The sequence below is a fragment of the Gobio gobio genome, assembly GCF_949357685.1.
Source record: "Gobio gobio genome assembly, chromosome: 12".
Lineage (NCBI taxonomy): Eukaryota > Metazoa > Chordata > Actinopteri > Cypriniformes > Gobionidae > Gobio > Gobio gobio.
The window spans coordinates 52,524,763-52,545,566 of NC_137105.1; the positions used below are offsets into that span (position 1 = coordinate 52,524,763).

Below are 20,804 nucleotides of genomic sequence, written 5' to 3' on the forward strand. Positions count from 1 at the left end.
ATATATATATATATATATATATATATATATATATATATATATATATATATATATATATATATATATATATATATATATATATATATATATATATATATTTGAAGGACTTTTACACGGCACACCTGCTCTCGTCAGACGGCACCCCGGTTGGGAAACACTGCTCTAGAAGCGCATTTGTGATGTTGGACGAGAAGGCCTGGCTCTCAGTTTCCGCTCTAATTCATCCCAAAGCTGTTCTATCGGCCTGAGGTCAGGACTCTGGTGTGGAGGAACTGGACTGGCCTGAACAAACTCGCTCATCCATGCCTTTATGGAGCGACGCTTTGTGCACTGGTCAGTGATGCTGGGACAGGAAGGGGCCGTCCCCAAACTGTTCCCACAAAGTTGGGAGCATGAAATTGTCCAAAATGTATTGGTGAAGCATTAAAAGTTCCTTTCACTGGAACTAAGAGGCCAAGAGCAACCCCTGAAAAACAACCCCACCCCATAATCCCCCCTCCACCAAAGTTTGGAGGTCTGGAGCTCTTGACTCTGCAGAAAGTTGGCGACTTCTGTGACCCTCAGCTTGCGCTGACCCCGCTGAGTTGTGGCTGAGTTGCTGTTGTTCCCAAACGCTTCCACTTTGTTATAACACCACTAACAGTTGAGCGTGGAATATTTAGTAGTAAGGAAATGTCCCGAATGGACTTATTGCACAGGTGTCCACCGATCACTGCCCCACGCTTGAGTTCTCTGAGCTCCTGAGAGCGGCCCATTCTCTCACTAATGTATGTTAACAACCTTTCTTTTCCTCTTTCTTCCCTTTTTCCCCTCCCTACTCTAGCCTGTGCTACACTGAGCAATGTACACTCAGTTTTTCAGGCACTTGTTGCGCTTACTCAACTCTTCTTGACCAATCGCTTCCTGTACTCCCAAGTTGTAAGTCGCTTTGGATAAAAGCCTCTGCTAAATGCATAAATGTAAAAATGTAAATGTAAAATGTAGAAGCGTCTGCATGCCTAGTGCTTGATTTATACACCTGTGGCCATGAAGGGATTGAACACCTGAACTCAGTGATTTTGAGGGGCGGCACAATTCTTTTGGCAATATAGTGTATCTCATAGGCACTAAACAAATGTATAAAAAACTGCATGCATTCATTAATAAAAAAAAAAATCTGTTAACCAAGTGTGGTTTCCTGTCCAAAAGACTGAAAGCAGAACTGTAAATAAGGAAGTGCACTTTTTTTCAATAGTGTTCAAATGTTGACTGCCTTTAGACTCATAGTTAGAGGACAGCAGGAGAGAGAGAGAGTCATGATCATCAAAAGTCTTCTTCTCCGAGCTGCTCGTGATGGGACGGCCCGTCAGAGATGCTCTACCGTGTGGAGATCGGCTCACCACTGCTCGGCTTTAGTTTACAGAGAACACTCACATAACATCGACACTCTGAGGTATGGACACTCATATCAGTTATGTTGTACTACAGTGATGTTTAGTCTTAATTATAATGTGTATGTGACTGATCTGAGCCGACACCATGTAGTTGTCTGGGATCATACCTCCATGGGCCAAATGAATGGACAGGTAGCAGTCCTGAATTATCCAGCAATCGGAATCAAATTGTTTCTGTTTTTTGTTATTGGTGGTAGTGTTTTTTAGAGACATTACATTAAAGATTATTGAAGTATTCAGACCCTCTTTCAAATCTGAAAGAAACCCAGAAAGCAACATAGTGTCGGCCCAGATCCGGCCCACATCTGGTACAGTACGTGTGGAATCCATGTGTACTACATGTGGGCCGGATCTGGGCCGACACTACACTCTCAGAAAATAAAGTACATAATATTACCTTTAGGGGTACAAGTGGCCGTCACTGGGGTGGTGCCCTTAAGGGTACATTTTTGTACCTCTAAGTCAGGGGTCAGCAAGTTCGGTCCTAGAGAGCTGATGTCCTGCAGAGTTTAGCTCCAACCCTACTAAGCCACCACAGTATAAAACTCATGGCTCCCAGCATGCATTGCAGCATTAAGTATGTCACCATTGTTGAGATTCATATGCTGATTCTTGATATCTGTGTGCGTCTAAACTTTCCCCCCTAGAATGTATTTAAAAATCAAAATTCAGAATGTCTGATCTGTGGCGAGAAAGTATTGTTGGTGAATATTATTTATTAATAGTTTTACAACCCCAAATCAGAAAAAGTTGGGACAGTATGGAAAACGCAAAAAAAAAAAAGAAGTGATTTCTACATTTACTTTGACTTGTATTTCATTGCAGACAATATTATGAACACAAAATATTTCATGTTTTGTCTGGTCAACTTCATGTCATTTGTAAATATGCATCCTTTCCTGGCATTCAGACCTGCAACACATTTCAAAAAAAGTTGGGACAGGAGCAGTTTAGGGCTAGTAATGAGGTAAAATGGTTAAATAATGATGTGATTTGAAACAGGTGATGTCAACAGGTGATTGTAATTATGATTTGGTACAAAAGCAGCATTCAAGAAAGGTCTAATCCTTTAGGAGCAAAGATGGGCCGAGGATCGCCAGTTTGCCAACAAATACGTGAGAAAATTATTGAAATGTTTAAAAACAATGTTCCTCAAAGAAAGATAGGAAGAGATTTGGATATTTCACATTCAACAGTGCATAACATAATTAAAAGATTCAAGGAATCTGGAGGAATTTCAGTGCGTAAAGGACAAGTGCGCAAGCCTAAGCTGAACAACCGTGATCTCCGATCCCTCAGGCGGCACTGCATCAAGAATCGTCATTCATCTAGAAGCCATATCACCACATGGGCTCAGGACTACTTTGGCAAGTCTTTAACAAGTACCACAATACGTAGTTACATCCACAAATGCCAGTTAAAACTGTACTGTGCCAAAAGGAAGCCCAATGTTAACAGTGTCCAGAAGCGCCGTCGACTTCTCTGGGCTCGAGGCGTCTGGGATGGACCATCACACAGTGGAAACGTGTACTGTGGTCAGATGAAGCAGTATTTCAGGTGTTTTTTGGGAGGAATGGACGCCGTGTGCTCCGGACCAAAGAAGAAAAGGATCATCCAGACTGTTACCAGCAACAAGTCCAGAAGCCAGGGTCTGTCATGGTATGGGGTTGTGTCAGTGCCCTTGGCAAAGGTAACTTGCACTTCTGTGAAGGCTCCATTAATGCTGAAACGTACATAGAGATTTTGGAGCATAATATGCTGCCTTCAAAAAGACATCTTTTCCAGGGACGTCCATGCATATTTCAACAAGACAATGCAAAACCACATTCTGCACACATTACAAAGTCCTGGCTGCGGAGGAAGAGGGTTCGGGTACTTGACTGGCCTGCCTGCAGTCCCGACCTGTCTCCAATAGAGAATGTGTGGAAGACCCCGAACTGTTGCCCACCTTAAGACTTGTTTGCAGGAAGAATGGGACAAAATTACACCTGAAACACTTCATCACTTGATGTCTTCAGTCCCTAAACGTCTTTTAAGTGTTGTGAAAAGGAATGGCAACATTACAAAGTGGTAAATGCTTTACTGTCCCAACTTTATTTGAAATGTGTTGCAGGTCTGAATGACAGGAAAGGATGCATATGTACAAATTACATGAAGTTGACCAGACAAAACATGAAATATTTTGTGTTCATATTGTCTGCAATGAAATACAAGTCAAAGTAAATATAGAAATCACTTCTTTTTTTTTGCGTTTTCCATACTGTCCCAACTTTTTCTGATTTGGGGTTGTAGTCAGTGATGAGTTCAGTCAAACATTTTTCTTCATGACAATTTTTGTTTATGCCCAACTAAACGAAACACTGATCTCCATAACGGTGATTTTTCAATCAAACCAATATCTAAACCTCTGTTAATTCTCAATAAGAGCTTCTATAGATGTCTTTCAGGGTTGGAGCCAAACTCTGCAGGACAGCGACTCACTAGGACCGAACTTGCCTGCCAATGGTTAATTGTAGGGGTAATTGTACCCTAAGGACCAATTGTGTACCTTTTAAAGGTACAGTTATACGTTTTGTTCCCCAAGGAACAAAATTGTACCTCCACTGTACCTTTTTTTCTGATAGTGTATGTTGAAATGTTGGTTTACTGTAGCGTAGACTCCATGTCCTGCTCTTTGGTAAGCGGTGGTTGACTTGTAATAGCTCTCACTGACCGGTCATTTGTCTTCAGGATGGAGCAGCTGCTGTTGCCTCCGGTGAAGGATCGTTCGGTGAGAGTCCGCATGCTCGCAGCGCCCGTCAATCCTGCAGACATGAACATGATCCAGGGTAAAGACGCGACACATACAGCTCCATCCCAGACAGCAATATGATGTCGGTCCAGATCCGGTACACGAGGAATCCACATACCAGATGTGGGCCGGATCTGGCCCGGCACTATGATGCTGTCTGGGTCTTTGGCATGATTGAGGCTGAACATGGTGAGATACTATAGCGGGTCATTGGTTATATGTCTCCATAGGTTCGTACCCAGTCTTGTGCCCCCTCCCGGCGGTGGGGGGGAATGAGGGCGTGGGTGAGGTGCTAGAGGTGGGCAGTGATGTCAAATCTCTCCGGCCTGGTGATTGGGTCGTGCCCATAGATGCTGGCTTTGGTAGGTGTTCAATTTTTCAACATCAAAACCTTAAATCCTGTTGTGTTATACTTTTGTGTTGCACGTCATATAGACCCGCATTGGTTTCCATGCAACTTGCCAAAAATCGACATTATCTGTCTTATTTCCCTGGCGTGCCTTTGTAGACACGTTGGCATTTAGTTTTGTTGTTGGGTGAGGGGGTTGCTGGATTATTCATTAAAGCTGCAGTTTGTAACTTTTTTTGGTTAAAAATTATCCAGAATCTATTTTTGAGCAAGTACATAACCAGCCAGTGTCCTCACCTCAGCGTGATTCTCAACAGTAAGCTTGTAATAATGTGTGTAATTTGAGTGGTACTGCTGGATTTCAGCGTGAGATTCGAGCATGTCATCACGTCACGTCTGTGTACATAAAGAAAGAGTCCGGCTGGTGTGAGGAAGCTGCAGGTGGCGGAGCATTTACAGCCTTTCCTCACAGTAGTTGGAATAATTAAACGGATCATTTTGGTGGATTGTATCCAGAAAGGCCCAACGACATCATCAGTGACATCTGGAGAGTCAAAAGCAGAAGATTAGACTGTACAGAAACTCAAATATACAGGTAACACTAATACATACTAAATACACTTAATCACGCAATGCTGATGTTAACATGAACAATTTGAGAACAAAGTATAACAATAATTATTATTTTCATGGTTTGATTTGATATAAACTAAGCGATCGTTAGATTTAGGCCACGTCCACACTAATACATTTTCGTTTGAAAACGCATCTTTTTCTCACTGTTTTGGCCTTCCGTCCACACTGTCACATGACTAAATATGCGTCATCGTTTTCAAACACCTCCGTCTTCATAGTCAACACTACGTCACGAAGACGGCGTTTTCAAAAAGCGGTTTTCGTTGACTTAAAACGCCGTCTTCGCGTCGTAGTGTTGACTGTGAAGACGGAGGTGTTTGAAAATGATGACGCATGTTTAGTCATGTGACGTATATTGTACCTATAGATTTGTATGTTTATACCGCTATTGTGCCAGAGTTATGTCCTATTCACTTTCACACAGTTGCTCAAATGTGTTCCTTTGCACACTTTATATCACAGTCCTGCAAAGATGACAGAAAATGTACTTGCATTTGCTGTCCTGTGGTCAAACACCAGTGGAGTCGCGTTTTAGACCAAACTAATGGTTGACCGAGTGCGACCCTGACGCATCTGTGAATGCTGAGATATTTTGCAAAATAAAATGATCCTGCCAGAAGAAGTGTGTGATAATTTTATGATGTCTGTATCGTCTCAGTGAGCTTTTATGAAGTTTTACCATAGACTGTAAAAAGATATGGCCTTAGTGTCCGTGACGTCACCCATAGGATCTGAAGAGCAGTTTTGAAGCGTAAAGTCGGGTCGAGTTGGCCGTCGCCATCTTGTCAGCGTGTCACTCCCGAATAACAGAAAATGGGCAAAGAGGCGGGACGTGGGCGGAGCTGAGGTGAGGTGATGACTAACAGACAGCAGCCAAACGGCTATCCACCTGTCACTCAAAGTGGCCACGCCCTTAATTATGCAGAACTTTAAGGCTTTATATAATGTAAACGAATGAGTTATAAATAAATTCATCCCCCTCACAGTCGTCATGAAGGGCAAAATTGTCGTACAGACCAAAAGCACAGTTTGTCCCAGACTGTAGACATGTGTTCTTCTGCTGTAAAGTTGGCCATTTTAACATGAGCTCAATGAGATTCTGCTCCTTCTGGAGTCTGTCTCTAGTGGCCAATCCATGAGTTTAAGTCACTTCAGTATCGGCTTCAGGAGAAACTGAATTAGGCGTTTCAGTGTGGATGAGAAACTTTTGGAAAACGCTAGTGTGGACGGAGAGCGTTTTGAAAAGAAATCTATCCGGATTAATGTAGACGTAGCCTTAATCACTACTGGTAGCGCAATTTATTGAGGTTTTTTTCTCATTTGGTCAGAACAAAAGTGGCAGACATGTTCAGATTACATTTTCCGGGGAGCTTCTTATTTTGGTCGTACTTCAAGACGTAGAATCCGGAAGTACAGTATCCACACCGGTGTGGTGAATGACAGACACACACACTCCTCAAAACATGAGATTCATCCGCGCTGAGGAGTCGAGCCAATGCACAACCCTCGCAAAGATGATAATTCAACAGATAACTGCAATCGCAAGTTTCAAACAGAGATGGCGACAAAGAGGCAAAACTTACGGACTGCAGCTTTAAATACAATGAATAATTGTGTGTATGATCGCTCTAGCCAAGTCATTCCCAAACTGTGGTCCGCGGACCACTAGTGGTCCGTGAGGGTACTGCAGGTGGTCCGTGGAAAAGCAAAATAAAATAAAATAATATTTTTTTACATTCATTTTACCAGGAAATTCCCATAAAAAAATAATAAGTAAAGGCCTATATTGATATGACATTTGTATTAAATTGTCATGTTATTGTACGATTACTAAAATAGGCTAGTGGCGCTCGGCCGTGACGTTCAAGTTCAGTGCTGTTATGGATCGGTGGATAGCAACAGGTTCTCTGAAGAGAAAAGAGACAGAGGCAGAAATTACAAAAAATTAAGAGATTGACAGTGAGTTGGATGCATCTATGAGCCAGATTCTATGAGCATCTATGAGCCAGAATAAATAAATTAAACATGTGGCAGCCGTTGTGTACAGTAAACTTTCTTTTAACAAGCCTGTTGTACTGATGTGATGACTAGTTATAGTTTTAGTGCTAGTAAACCTATTTAGAGGTGCGGATTAATTCAGGTAGGACTGTGTGTAGACATATTTTATTATGTGTGTTAGGAAACCCCTGCTCTAGCCGATATACTTGATATTTGAATGTTTTCACTTAAAAACATTTCCGTTAAACTTCTTAGTCGGACTCTTTATTCAGTGTGTCCGGATGAATCACTCATGATAAGGAGCTTACACCGAGTAAATAGGGGAGATTTTTTTATGTTGACTTTAAAGGATTAGTTCACTTTTAGATAAACTTTTGCTGATCATTTACTCACCCCCATGTCATCCATGATGTCCATGTCTTTCTTTCTGCAGTCGAAAAGACATTAAGGTTTTGATGAAAACATTCCAGGATTTTTCTCCATATAATGGACTTCAATGGGCTCCAAATGGTTCAAGGTCCAAATGACAGATTCAGTGCAGCTTCAAAGGGCTTTAAACAACACCAGATGATGAATAAGGGTCTTATCTAAACCATGGCCAAACCATCAGTTTCTGAGAGAAACCCAGCAGTATTTATGCTATTACAGACGAACGTGATCATCTCTGAGCTCCGCCATAACTTCCGCTAAGTGAGGTCAAAATACGAGCGTGGTCATAGATATATCGATCGTAGATGCCTCATTCTACTGATCCGTGCAGACGCTAATGATGCATCTACATATACATCTATGACCACGTTCGTATTTTGACCTCACTTAGCGGAAGTTATGGCGGAGCTCAGAGATGATCAAGTTCGTCTGATAAGAGGTAAAATGGTGTCGTTTAAAGCCCTTGTAAGAATCGGTTTTGGTGCTAAGACAAAAGCTGAGATACACACCTCAGCAATTGAACAATAAAAGTCACTAATCTTGAGAGAAAGATCTCACAGAAACTGTGTGACAAAACCCTGACAAACATTTCTCCCCCCTCCCCATTTTGCCCTCTCCTTGCCCTGTTTTCAAGTCACCAAATGCAGATATACCAGTGATGATGTATCTTGTAAATCTATTGTTTTATCCCTTTCATGTTTGATGTCTTTTTAAAGGTCTCAGTGCGAATGGTAAAATGGTCTCAGTTTCACTGCAGTCACTGGTAGTATTAGAAAGATTGAAAACTAATGAGAATTCAGTTCTCCTTTGAGTAGTCTCTTCAAAGATATCTGATCCACTCCCCCAAAACCAGGTGGGGGTGTTGCAAATATTTACAGCCCTTTTGTTCTAGTTGAAGTATATAAGGCTGAATAATCTAACTCTCAGGGGGAATATTCTGTAGTCAGAACCCCCCGTGCGGTGCAAACTGCATGTAGATGTGCCAGACATGATGTCTCTTTTAAATTATTTTCATATTGCTTTGCAATTGTGTTTTATGTTTTTACGCTGATCAGTTGTGTACCATGGATTCTTGTTTACTTATTTACTGTTCCTGTCTGGCCAAAATAAATGTTAATCTTGATTTATCTTGTATTCTTCTGAAATCATTATTTTATTCATGTCCATGCGGGGTAAGTAGGAGTTACCGCAGATCTCTCTGCCAGGGCAGATCATTCTGGGGACCCCATAGCGGGAGCATTGAGCCATGCATGACGGAAAACCTGATTTCTGACTGCCACTGTTATTATAAGTTGCAGTTTCCGTGACTATCACTAAAATTACACGTTTTGTTATGAGTAAACATGTGTGACTCACTTAGAGGTAAGATAGTTCACCCTGCAATCCTCTGTAATATCAGAACTGATTAATCTGTGTCCGTTAGAGCAAGCGAAATCCGGACGCTTAGCCTATTTGAGACTCCGGGTCCCATGGAGGATATTAATATTTGAAAATAAGTGTTACTAAGAAAAATCAACGATCTAAATTAAATCGCAACTAATCTTAAAATCAGCTGATAAACTCTAAACGTAACACACTTTATGGAGTCACATAGAATTGGAGTCAGATTTAAAATGAGATATCAATAAATTTAGAGAACTTCACCGAAAGGCTGAAAAGGCTTACATGCAGAATTCCTTTTGACCAAGTCATTAGTATCCGGTTTTTGGGCTAATGGATGGAAATTTACACCCTTTAAAGCTGCACTGAAACTGTCATTTGGACCTTGAACCGTTGGTTCCCATTGGAGTCCATTATATGGAGAACAATCCTGGAATGTTTTCATCAAAAAACTGAATTTCTTTTTGACTGAAGAAAGAAAGACATGGACATCTTGGATGACATGCGGGTGAGTAAATTTAGTTTATTTAAAAGTGAACTAATCCTTTAATGATTCATTCATGATTTCATTAGCTCAGGGTTCTCTGACCCCACATCCTGGAGAGTTCAGCTCCAGCCCCGAACAAACACACCCAGTGACTGTGCATTTGTGTGTGTGTCAGGTACATGGAGGACAGGTGCTGTGTGTGAAGCGGATCAGCTCATGTCAGTTCCTAAAGACATCTCTCTCCTGGGCGCCGCCACGATCTTCGTCAACCCCTGCACTGCGTACCGGATGCTGCACGACTTCCACACACTCGCCGCCGGTATGAACACTCGTGGTGGTTCACTGAAGGAAGCTCACTGGTCTTCAGTGATGTGTTGAGATGTGTGTGTTGTGTAGGGTGTACAGTGATCCAGAACGCCTCTAACAGTGCAGTGGGACAGGCTGTGATTCAGATTGCGGCCGCACTGGGCCTGAAAACCATCAGCATCATCAGAGACAGGTACAGAACCGCCTTTGGGATCTGGGCCGACCCCATGTTGCCGTCAGAGGTGGACAGTAATCAAGTACATTTACTTGAGTACTGTACTTAAGTACACTTTTTGAGTATCTGTACTTTACTTGAGTAGTATTTTTTCTGGAAACGTATGACTTTTACTGCACTACATTTGAAAGACAAATATCGTACGTTTTACTCCACTACATTTCTATCAAGGCCCTCGAAGTAGAAAGTCGTAGCCGCTTTGAAAGTCAGTGGATGATTTGTTTTCTTCTTTAAAACGTGATTGTTTTTTTGTTTTTTTTGCAGACAGCCTATCAGTAATCACTCTTGTAGGATCACATGAAGTTCAATGATTTCCAAGAATTTTTTGAACACTAATCAATTGATGGCAAAATAGAAAACGCAGTGCGAGCAACCATGGCCATACTTAAAAATTAAAATTCAGAAGAGCAGACGGGGATAAGTCTGAAAAAGTGCGACAACACGAAAGTGCACACAGAAAGCTGCCTCTCAGATGGCAGACCACAAGTACTGAAGTTTAGTCTATTGAATCTACTAAAATCTTATTATAGTCAATTAAAACTAGACTAAAACTAAAACAATTCAGATGCCTAAAATGTTATAGTCAAAAGACGATGACTAAAACTAAATAAAAATTTGCTGTCAAAATGAACACTGGTATGAAATATGGTTGGTCAAATGATTTTTATAGATTTACCCGCCAAGTTGCCATAGCCTTGTGGATAGAGCACATAGGTAACACATAGGTAACGTTCGGCAATGATGTTAGTTAGCATGCAAAAACGTAGTTGTGCTAATAATGTTAACTGAAGTCCTTTCAGAAATGTTTTTTACATAATCCTGTCAAATAAACACAATGTAGAAACGTATGATTTTGACTTTGATAAGAGCTTTGTAACTTTTAAAGGTCCCATGGCATGGCATTTTTCTATTATTTTATAATGTTTCCTGAGCTGTACTTATATTGTTAGTATGACTTTTACATCATAAAATGTCATAATTTAGAAATAAAAGGCATTTTTTCTATACTGCTGTTTGCCCTGTGGCTGAATGCCCTGCTTCAAGAGGCGTGTCTGCTGTGAGACTTCAGTAAAAACGCCCACTGTTGTGATTGGCTGACATCTTTGCATTTTATATGAGCGGAGGGGGCGTGGTTTATCGAGGCACGAGCAGGCACGAGTCTGCCAGGGAGACGGATGGACCTGAGTTCACTTCACATCAGTTCTCAGCATGTCTGAACTGTTTTAGTTACAGCATATACTTTAGGTTATTAGTCTATTTCTAGTCGGAGGGACTGTCACTCATGTCAGAAAGTTAGTAACTTTAGTAAATTATGGATCAGCGCTGACTGGAGACGCGAACCGTTTAGAACGATTCAGTCCGATTTGGTGAACTGATTCGGTTCACTAAAAAGAACTGGTTCAAAAGAAAGATCGTTCGCGAACCGGACATCACTAATGTATCAGAGACTGAGCTCAGCGATTGCTAACAAAGTTATTTATAGTAACTACTGAGTTATGAGAGCGCTGTCAGTCAGCGCGAGTTTATTGTGTTTGTATCTGAGAGTTCTGAATAAACATGAGTCCCAGTCACACCGAGTCCTCTTCATCATTATTCTACCAACTTTGTAACACATGCAAAGTACCATTACAGCTGTCGAGATGAACGAGTTAAAAGTAAGTGTTGATAACAGCATTATTTTTAAAATAAAATAAAAGCGTCAGTGACGCGCGTTGAGTACACAGCGCAAACAAAGACACAACAGCAGTAATCGGATGTAATCCAGTTTATTGTGGGGCTAGGCTGGCTAGCCCGGATATGCTCAAGCTTACCCCCCTTCTGCTTAATCTCACGCCGCGTTTGGTGCCTCCGCTGTGGGCCAGATGCAGTACTGTGGGTCGGGGATGTTGAAGGCCGAGCTTCGGCGTGTGTGAGGTTTATCTCTGCTGATGTTGAGCAGAAACTCATGACTGTATGCACATTTTAGAACCGATAGACGCGACGAGGACGTACAAAAACACTGACTCACAAGATATAAAACACGAAAACACCGTTCTGTCTGGAGAGAGAGAAGCCGCATTGTGTGCACGAATAATAAATAATTAGCTACACATCAGAAATCACTGATCACAGATCAGAAGGAACTGAAAAAAGACTTCTGTTTTCATTTGTACATCCAAACACTGAGAAACTGCCAGCGTTCACTCGTTCACAAGCAATGATGCAATGATCTCTCGACGAGCGTTTGCATGGGCGTGCCAGATTCTCTGGGCGGAGGAAAGGGAGGAAACCGTTCCTGCTTGGACGTCAAACCAGGAGACTTCAGGATTGGCTCGTCTGGCCTGTCATTTTCTCAAAGGCAGAGAAAGACAGCCACAACTCGGTTTTACACCGATCAACATTTCTATCCACTTGGGGACAATATTCAGGCTAGGGGAACTCATATTAATGTTGAAAAACCTCATAAAATGAAAATTTCATGCCATGGGACCTTTAAGCAAGTATTTAAATGAGGTATGCTAGCATGTCAGATGGAGCATGACTGGCTAAAACCCTCATGATGGAACAGTGTGCATTCATACAACAATGCAACAATAATAAAATAATGCGTTTACTTTTACTTTTGATACTTAAGTACTTTTAAAAGCAAGTACTTCTGTACTTTCACTTAAGTAAAAATCTATCTTTACAACTTTCACTTGTAATGGAGTAATACTTAACCAATAGTACTTTTACTTTTACTCAAGTAATAGAGTTGTGTACTTTGTCCACCTCTCCGTCTGGGATCATGTGATGATGAACTGTTTCTTGAACTCAGACCAAACTGTGCCGAGTTGATCGATGAGCTTCAGTCACTGGGTGCTGACTATGTCCTGACAGAAGAGGAAGTGATGTCATCAGGGCTTCATCGGGTCTTTGAGGTGGGGGATTCTGCTCTTCTGCAACAGTTCGGTTTCGGGGAATTTTACAGAGTTGCTTAAACACAGACGTTGCATTTTTGTAGGAAGTTCCCAAACCTAAACTGGGCCTGAACTGTGTAGGAGGCTTGAGCGGAGGACTGGTGTTGTCTAATCTGGAGTAAGTACTCATATGTGCAGCCGTTTTATGGGAGTTGTTGGGAGGGTATTGACGGCTGTCCGGTTTTATTTCAGCTATGGAGGAACAATGGTCACATACGGAGGGATGGCCAAAAGACCCCTCCAGATCCCTGCTGTGAGTTTATGATAGTCATGTACATCCCTGATCAATGATCACTGAATGAGATTATCATCATAATCAGTTAAGAATGAATTATTAATAACAACATTACCATGTCTGAGATGTGAGCAGTTGTTATTTTTACTCGTAAATGCACCACTAATTACTCACGTGTTACCTAGTTATAGTAAATAAAATACATACAGATCAGGCATAACATTATGACCTTATAACACTGATGATCTCCTGTTAGTGGGTGGGATATATTAGGCAGCAAGTGAACATTTTGTCCTCAGAGTTGATGTGTTAGAAGCAGGAAAAATGGGCAAGTGTAAGGATTTGAGTGAGTTTGACAAGGGCCAGATTGTGACGGCTAGAGGACTGGATGTGACTTTGACACGTCCCACCTACCTCAGCATTGTTGAGGCCATGTCCAGCCTTTCATGGAGACGATATTCTGACGACTGGGTCAGAGCATCTCCAAAACTGCAGCTCTTGTGGGGTGTTCCCGGTCTGCAGTGGCCAGTCTCTATCAAAAGTGGAGGACCAGTGGAGAACCGGCCACAGGGTCATGAAGGACCAGTGGAGAACCGGCCACAGGGTCATGAAGGACCAGTGGAGAACCGGCCACAGGGTCATGGAGGACCAGTGGAGAACCGGCCACAGGGTCATGAAGGACCAGTGGAGAACCGGCCACAGGATCATGGAGGACCAGTGGAGAACCGGCCACAGGATCATGGAGGACCAGTGGAGAACCGGCCACAGGGTCATGGAGGACCAGTGGAGAACCGGCCACAGGGTGTCATGAAGGACCAGTGGAGAACCGGCCACAGGGTGTCATGAAGGACCAGTGGAGAACCGGCCACAGGGTCATGAAGGACCAGTGGAGAACCGGCCACAGGGTCATGGAGGACCAGTGGAGAACCGGCCACAGGGTCATGGAGGACCAGTGAAGAAACCGGCCACAGGGTCATGGAGGACCAGTGGAGAACCAGCCACAGGGTCATGAAGGACCAGTGGAGAACCGGCCACAGGGTCATGAAGGACCAGTGGAGAACCGGCCACAGGGTCATGGAGGACCAGTGGAGAACCAGCCACAGGGTCATGAAGGACCAGTGGAGAACCGGCCACAGGGTCATGAAGGACCAGTGAAGAAACCGGCCACAGGGTCATGAAGGACCAGTGGAGAACCGGCCACAGGGTCATGAAGGACCAGTGGAGAACCGGCCATAGGGTCATGAAGGACCAGTGGAGAACCGGCCACAGGGTCATGAAGGACCAGTGGAGAACCGGCCACAGGGTCATGGAGGACCAGTGGAGAACCGGCCACAGGGTCATGGAGGACCAGTGGAGAACCGGCCACAGGGTCATGAAGGACCAGTGGAGAACCGGCCACAGGATCATGAAGGACCAGTGGAGAACCGGCCACAGGATCATGAAGGACCAGTGGAGAACCGGCCACAGGATCATGAAGGACCAGTGAAGAATCGGCCACAGGATCATGAAGGACCAGTGGAGAACCGGCCACAGGGTCATGAAGGACCAGTGGAGAACCGGCCACAGGATCATGAAGGACCAGTGGAGAACCGGCCACAGGGTCGGCCGAGGCTCATTGATGCCCGTGGGGAGTGAAGGCTGACCCGTGTGGTCCGATCAAACACACGAGCTACTGGAGCTCAAACTGCTCAAGAAGTTAATGCTGGTTCTGATAGAAAGGGTCAGAATACACAGAGCATCTCAGTTTGTTTACGGGGCGGCACAGCCGCTGACCAGTGCCCATGCTGACCCCTGACCCCCGCTAAAAGCGTCAACATAATGTTATGCTTGATCGGTGTATCCTTTGCACAATCATGACTGGAGTTCAGTTTATAGATTACAATTTTAGCAAGTGATTTTATCAGACTGTTGACACATATAATATTCCAAAACATGTTGCGATACTTTTATTGTCAAGTCACCTTCATTTATACAGCACTTTTACTATAGAGATCTTTTCAAAGCAGTGATGTTTCGATCATACGTCCTGTAAAAGTGGTACATTTTTTGGTGTAATCGACAGTTTAACTTTTATTGAACCCAGAGCATTCCTCAAAAACAATACAAATATTTATATTCCATTTCCTCCTGAGCAGAAATCCTTTATATTCCACAATGTGACTCTAAAGGGCTTCTGGCTGACCCAGTGGAAAAGAGACCACAGGGAAGGTGAGGAAAACTGTGTCCACTGCAGGTCATTTGGTTTCACATCATAATGTTTTTGAGGTGTTGAGGGTCTCCTGTGCTTTACCTCTCTCTCTCTCTCTCTCTCTCTCTCTCTCTCTCTCTCTCTCTCTCTCTCTCTCTCTCTCTCTCTCCAGATAAAGTCCAGCTGAAGGCCATGTTGGATGCTGTGTGTGACCTCATGAGAGCTGGACATCTGTCCACTCCACACTGCGTCCAGACACCGTTCCAGCACTACACACACGCTCTAAGAGCTACTGCGCAATCACACCGCCGCAAACACGTCCTTATCATGTAGACTCAACAGCACTGTTGTTCTGATCTTCTGCAGGACGACTCCAGACAGCACCAGAGTGTCGGCTCAGATCCGGTACATGTGGATTCAACACATACATGATGTGGGCCGGATCTGGGCCGACAGGTAACACTTATCCAGAATACTGATCCATCATTAATGAATGAACACGTGAGTAATGCAGTATTAACACTCGAGTAACTACTGTTAACTAACAAGAAACTGATTAATGTATTAGTGAGTAATAGTGTTTAGTTGAATGTGGTAGTTCACTATTAGTTAAGGTCATAGTAACCCATTAGTAATTACTCAAGTGTTACTACATCCTTCTGTAGGAATTACTAATGATGTGTATCAGTATTATAAAGTGAAAAACTCAATAACTCTCTAGTAACAACCGAAGTCATTGAAACTTGTGAGGTTTTTGTAAGGTTTTGGATAGTAATGACGGATTTGGTACCACTTGAGTAATTACTAGTGGGTGACCATGATCTTCACTTTAGAAAACTGATACAAATCATTAGTAATTCCTATAGAAGGATGTAGTAACTCTTGAGTCATTACTATGACCTTCACTTCATGGTAACCCACTAGTAATTACTCAAGTGTTACTACATCCTTCCGAAGGAATTACTAATGATTTGTATCAGTATTCTAGAGTGAAGATCATAGTAACCCACTAGTAATTACTCAAGTGTTACTATCCAAAACCTTACAAAAACCTCAAAAGTTTACAATGACTTCAGTCGTTACTAGAGAGTTATGTTTTTCACTGATCCAAATCATTAGTAATTCCTTCTGAAGGATGTAGTAACACTTGAGTCATTAGTAATGGGTTACTATGACCTTCACTTCATGGTAATTCACTAGTAATGAGTGAAGTGTTACTACATCCTTCAGAAGGAATTACTAGTTAATTTGATCAGTATTCTAAAGTGAAGATCATGGTAACCCACTAGTAATTACTCAAGTGTAACTCTCCAAAACCTTTTTAAAAAAACTCAAAAGTTTACAATGACTTCAGTCGTTACTACAGAGTTATCGTGTTTCTCCCTTTAGAAAACTGATACAAATAACTAGTAATTACTTCTGAAGGATGTAGTAACACTTGAGTCATTACTATCCAAAACTTTACAAAAACCTAAATAGTTTACAATGACTTCAGTCGTTACTAGAGAGTTATGTTTTTCACTGATCCAAATTATTAGTAATTCAAAAAATAAAGTATGACCTTCACTTCATGGTAATCCACTAGTAATGACTCAAGTATTACTACATCCTTCTATAGGAATTGCTAGTTATTTTGATCAGTATTCTAAAGTGAAGATCATAGTAACCCACTAGTAATTACTCAAGTGTAACTATCCAAACCCTTACAAAAACCTCAAAAGCTTACAATGACTTCAGTCGTTACTACAGTTATTGTGTTTTTCACTTTATAATAATGATACAAATATCTAATAATTACTTCTGAAGGATGTAGTAACACGAGTAATTACTAGTGGGTTTTCACGACCTTCACTTTCGAATTAATTATACATTATGCATTATTCATGTTAATTATGAATCAGTAGTTCTTAGTAGTCCTCTGCGAGTTATGGAAATAGTAGTTATTGATTAGCTAAGAGTGGGCCCATTCATTAATCAGTTTCTTGTTAGTTAATAGTAGTTACTAGAGTGTTAATAGTGTGTTACTCATGTGTTCCTGTAGTAATTCATTAATGACGGATCAGTGTTATACATCTGTAAATAGTCATAGTGGTCCAATCAGGTACAAGTCAGTCCTCGATCTCCTCACAGAATAACAGTTGTGTTTACATTACACTTATGTAAGATTTGATTTATTGTAAATAAAAAGTGCATACTGAAGATATTTGAACTGACCCTGGTAAATGTTACTTTGCTTCAAATGTTACATTGTTGTCCTGATTTGGATTACAAAATAATCTGCATTATTATATCTAGATCAGAGACATCAGAGGATAAAACACAGCGGACAGAGATGAGGAATTACACATTTATTTACAAAAACAATTAGTGGTTATTTTAGAAGCATACAGTCATGTTCAGCCATGTTCACAGTTTCCACAATTAAATCGTGACATAAGCAATAGATCCCAGCTCAAAACTACTCATTGAAATGACATCTGCATCACTGTAAATAACAGACCAGGTCAGGTTAAGTGCCAAGAGTTTCCCTCCACTGAAGTACTTCATGAGGTCTGTGTTTAGCTGGGAAACTTAAAGATCTGCAATATCCTCTGACTTGTAGAAACCTTATTTTCTCCAACATTGCAAAACATGAATAAAAGTACATCCAAGATCCCTGGGAGCGGCCGGAGAAGTAATACAGAGACATGTTATTGGCAGTGAGAGCTAATGCAAGAGTGGAGGAGTTTTCATGTGACTGAATTAAAGTAGCGCTACAATACTAAGAGATCACTCGCATGGAATCACATGTTTAAGGAAGAAATGTATGAAATGTAGGTGTACCTAACTATATACACACTATTGCCAAAAGTATTGTGCCGCCCCTCCAACACTCTGTTGCAAAGCTGGCGTCACTCCAGTCATTCTCCATCTCTGCGACTCGCGAGTCTGACAGCTGTCAATCAATCCGTCACTGCAGGTCTCAGGTGCACGCCCTCCGCTCAGCCCCGCCCTCGGTTCGTCCCCTCTGTCTCCGCCCACTTTTCCAACATTTTTCAAAATTTGCCAGTGGGTGGAGTTAAGCTCTGAGCAGGGGTTTAGTTACCCTTTAAAAATTATTTGGCTAGGCATTAAACGTTACAAAAGTATTCTTAACATGTTAACCGAAAAGGGAATATTGAATGTAGTTTAAACCAACAATAATTAACAGTTAGTTACCCTTTAATGCTTCACCAAGACATTTTGGACAATTTCATGCTCCCAACTTTGTGGGAACAGTTTGGGGACGGCCCCTTCCTGTCCCAGCATGACTGACCAGTGCACAAAGCGTCTCCATAAATCCCCATAAACACACTTCTAAACCTTGAGGAAAGCCTTCCCAGAAGAGTTGGATTAAACCCTACGGATTAATAATGGGATGGCATTAAAGCTCATGTGCATGTGAAGGCAGGCGTCACAACACTTTTGGCAATATAGTGTGTATATATATACGTGTTATATATCACGTTATATGTCCAGGTCATACTTCCCCCCAAAATATACATACATTATATATATGTGTGTATGTATTTATATAATATTTATGAAAATTGTGTATGTTCCCTGGTCCTCATTACCATAATGCAAAAGAATGCTTATTGCGACAATAAAAACAATGCATTGTTTATATCGTGAAGTATTTCAGTCGGAGAGAATCTAATAAGAATAAATAGAATTACAAAAGAAAAAAATGCATTACAGACGCTTACAGTAATGAGAAATTGGAGGTTAATGTGTTTAATCATGAAAATAATACAGATCATCTGAGTGGTGATCATTTCTTCTGCTATGAAATATGACCTGGACATTTTTTTTTTTTGAGAAAACATGGAAAATTAGTGTCTAATTCTAGTACTAAACAAACACTCTGTCCCTCAAAAGTGATGAAATGTGATAACCCTGACTGAATTTTGGCTTCTAGTACAAATGCTGTACATACAGCTGTCACTCAAGCATCTAATGAAAGCATATTTGTGTAGGTTATGGACTAGTTTGAGTAGAGGACGGACCGGAGAGTTGAAATGTATTGAATTTGTTGATGTTAGGTTCTGAATCCCAGTACTGTACTGAAGAACTGCGCTCGTCGTGGTCTGTAAGGCACGTGGCGGGATGGGTAGGTTGGCATGTTTTGCTTGGGTCAGTGCTGGACGGATTTGATGACCCACTCTGCACTGGGGTTGAGCTCCAGGAGAGCTTTGATGTACGTCTCTTCATCCAGACATCTCTCCTCTAGACAAACACACAAGCACACAGACGTCAGGCACAGCGAGGACTAGAGCGCTGCTTCTGCATCCAGGATTCATGCAGATCTTTTTAGGGAAGAAGTTAGGAAATGTTTTAAGATAAACTCAAAGCATGTTCTCGGATAGCTCCCTATTTGACTCGTTTTGAATTCAGCAAAAAGTCACATCACGCATTATCACAATGATCATGGTTTACATAATGATGCTACTTTAGACTCGTGCACATTCCTACCCAGACTGCAAATAGTGTCGGTCCAGATCCACATCTGGTAGGCTTGGATTCCACATGTATCCGGCCGGATCTGACACTATTTGTTATCTGGGATACCAAATGGTATAGGAAGTGTGTCTCCTCACGTACAGTCAGGGAAAATAAGTATTTGAACACCCTGCTATTTTGTAAGTTCTCCCACTTAGAAATCATGGAGGGGTCTGAAATTGTCATCGTAGGTGCATGTCCACTGTGAGAGACATAATCAAAAAAAAAATCCAGAAATCACAATGTATAATTTTTTTTACTATTTATTTGTATGATACAGCTGCAAATAAGTATTTGAACACCTGTCTATCAGCTAGAATTCTGACCCTCAAAGACCTGTTAGTCTGCCTTTAAAATGTCCACCTCCACTCCATTTATTATCCTAAATTAGATGCTCCTGTTTGAGGTGGTTATCTGCATAAAGACACCTGTCCACCCCATACAATCAGTAAGAGTCCAACTACTAACATGGCCAAGACCAAAGAGCTGTCCAAACACACTACAGACAAAATTGTACACCTCCACAAGGCTGGAAAGGACTACGGGGAAATTGCCAAGCAGCTTGGTGAAAAAAGCTCCACTGTTGGAGCAATCATTAGAAAATGGAAGAAGCTAAACATGACTGTCAATCTCCCTCGGACTGGGGCTCCATGCAAGATCTCACCTCGCGGGGTCTCAATGATCCTAAGAAAGGTGAGAAATCAGCCCAGAACTACAGGAGGAGCTGGTCAAAGAGCTGGGACCACCGTTTCCAAGGTTACTGTTGGTAATACACTAAGACGTCATGGTTTGAAATCATGCATGGCACGGAAGGTTCCCCTGCTTAAACCAGCACATGTCCAGGCCCGTCTTAAGTTTGCCAATGACCATTTGGATG

The 20,804-nt window shown here is 41.9% G+C and overlaps 2 protein-coding genes across 5 annotated transcripts in view; one reads left to right on the forward strand and one right to left on the reverse strand.

The window, feature by feature from the left end:
* The first annotated feature begins 1,274 nt into the window (after nucleotides 1-1,274).
* On the forward strand, nucleotides 1,275-16,000 carry LOC307134994 (enoyl-[acyl-carrier-protein] reductase, mitochondrial). The gene is made up of 10 exons (XM_079831111.1): nucleotides 1,275-1,432; nucleotides 4,164-4,261; nucleotides 4,455-4,586; nucleotides 9,679-9,822; nucleotides 9,900-10,002; nucleotides 12,842-12,944; nucleotides 13,028-13,101; nucleotides 13,176-13,236; nucleotides 15,354-15,426; nucleotides 15,579-16,000. Exons 1-10 carry the CDS (start codon nucleotides 1,296-1,298, stop codon nucleotides 15,737-15,739), a joined length of 1,086 nt encoding a protein of 361 aa, XP_079687237.1. The 5' UTR covers nucleotides 1,275-1,295; the 3' UTR covers nucleotides 15,740-16,000.
* Nucleotides 16,001-17,739: 1,739 nt separating this feature from the next.
* arhgap18 (Rho GTPase activating protein 18) overlaps nucleotides 17,740-20,804 on the reverse strand; it is a 50,230-nt gene continuing 47,165 nt past the window's right edge. For 3 of the 4 annotated variants that reach the window (XM_079831113.1, XM_079831115.1, XM_079831114.1), the window contains one exon: nucleotides 17,740-19,654. In XM_079831113.1, coding sequence (XP_079687239.1) covers nucleotides 19,563-19,654 — 92 coding nt within the window. In that variant the 3' untranslated portion in view covers nucleotides 17,740-19,562. The remainder of the gene's footprint in view (nucleotides 19,655-20,804) is intronic. The other variant, XM_079831112.1, reaches the window with a different exon arrangement.

Bases quoted from the DNA above. Each gene is read 5' to 3' on its own strand.
- LOC307134994 (XM_079831111.1), top strand. From the start codon at position 1,296: ATGATCATCAAAAGTCTTCTTCTCCGAGCTGCTCGTGATGGGACGGCC. The intron at 4,587-9,678 runs GTAGGTGTTCAA...TGTGTGTGTCAG, and splicing joins GCCCATAGATGCTGGCTTTG to GTACATGGAGGACAGGTGCT. The intron at 15,427-15,578 runs GTGAGGAAAACT...CTCTCTCTCCAG, and splicing joins GAAAAGAGACCACAGGGAAG to ATAAAGTCCAGCTGAAGGCC.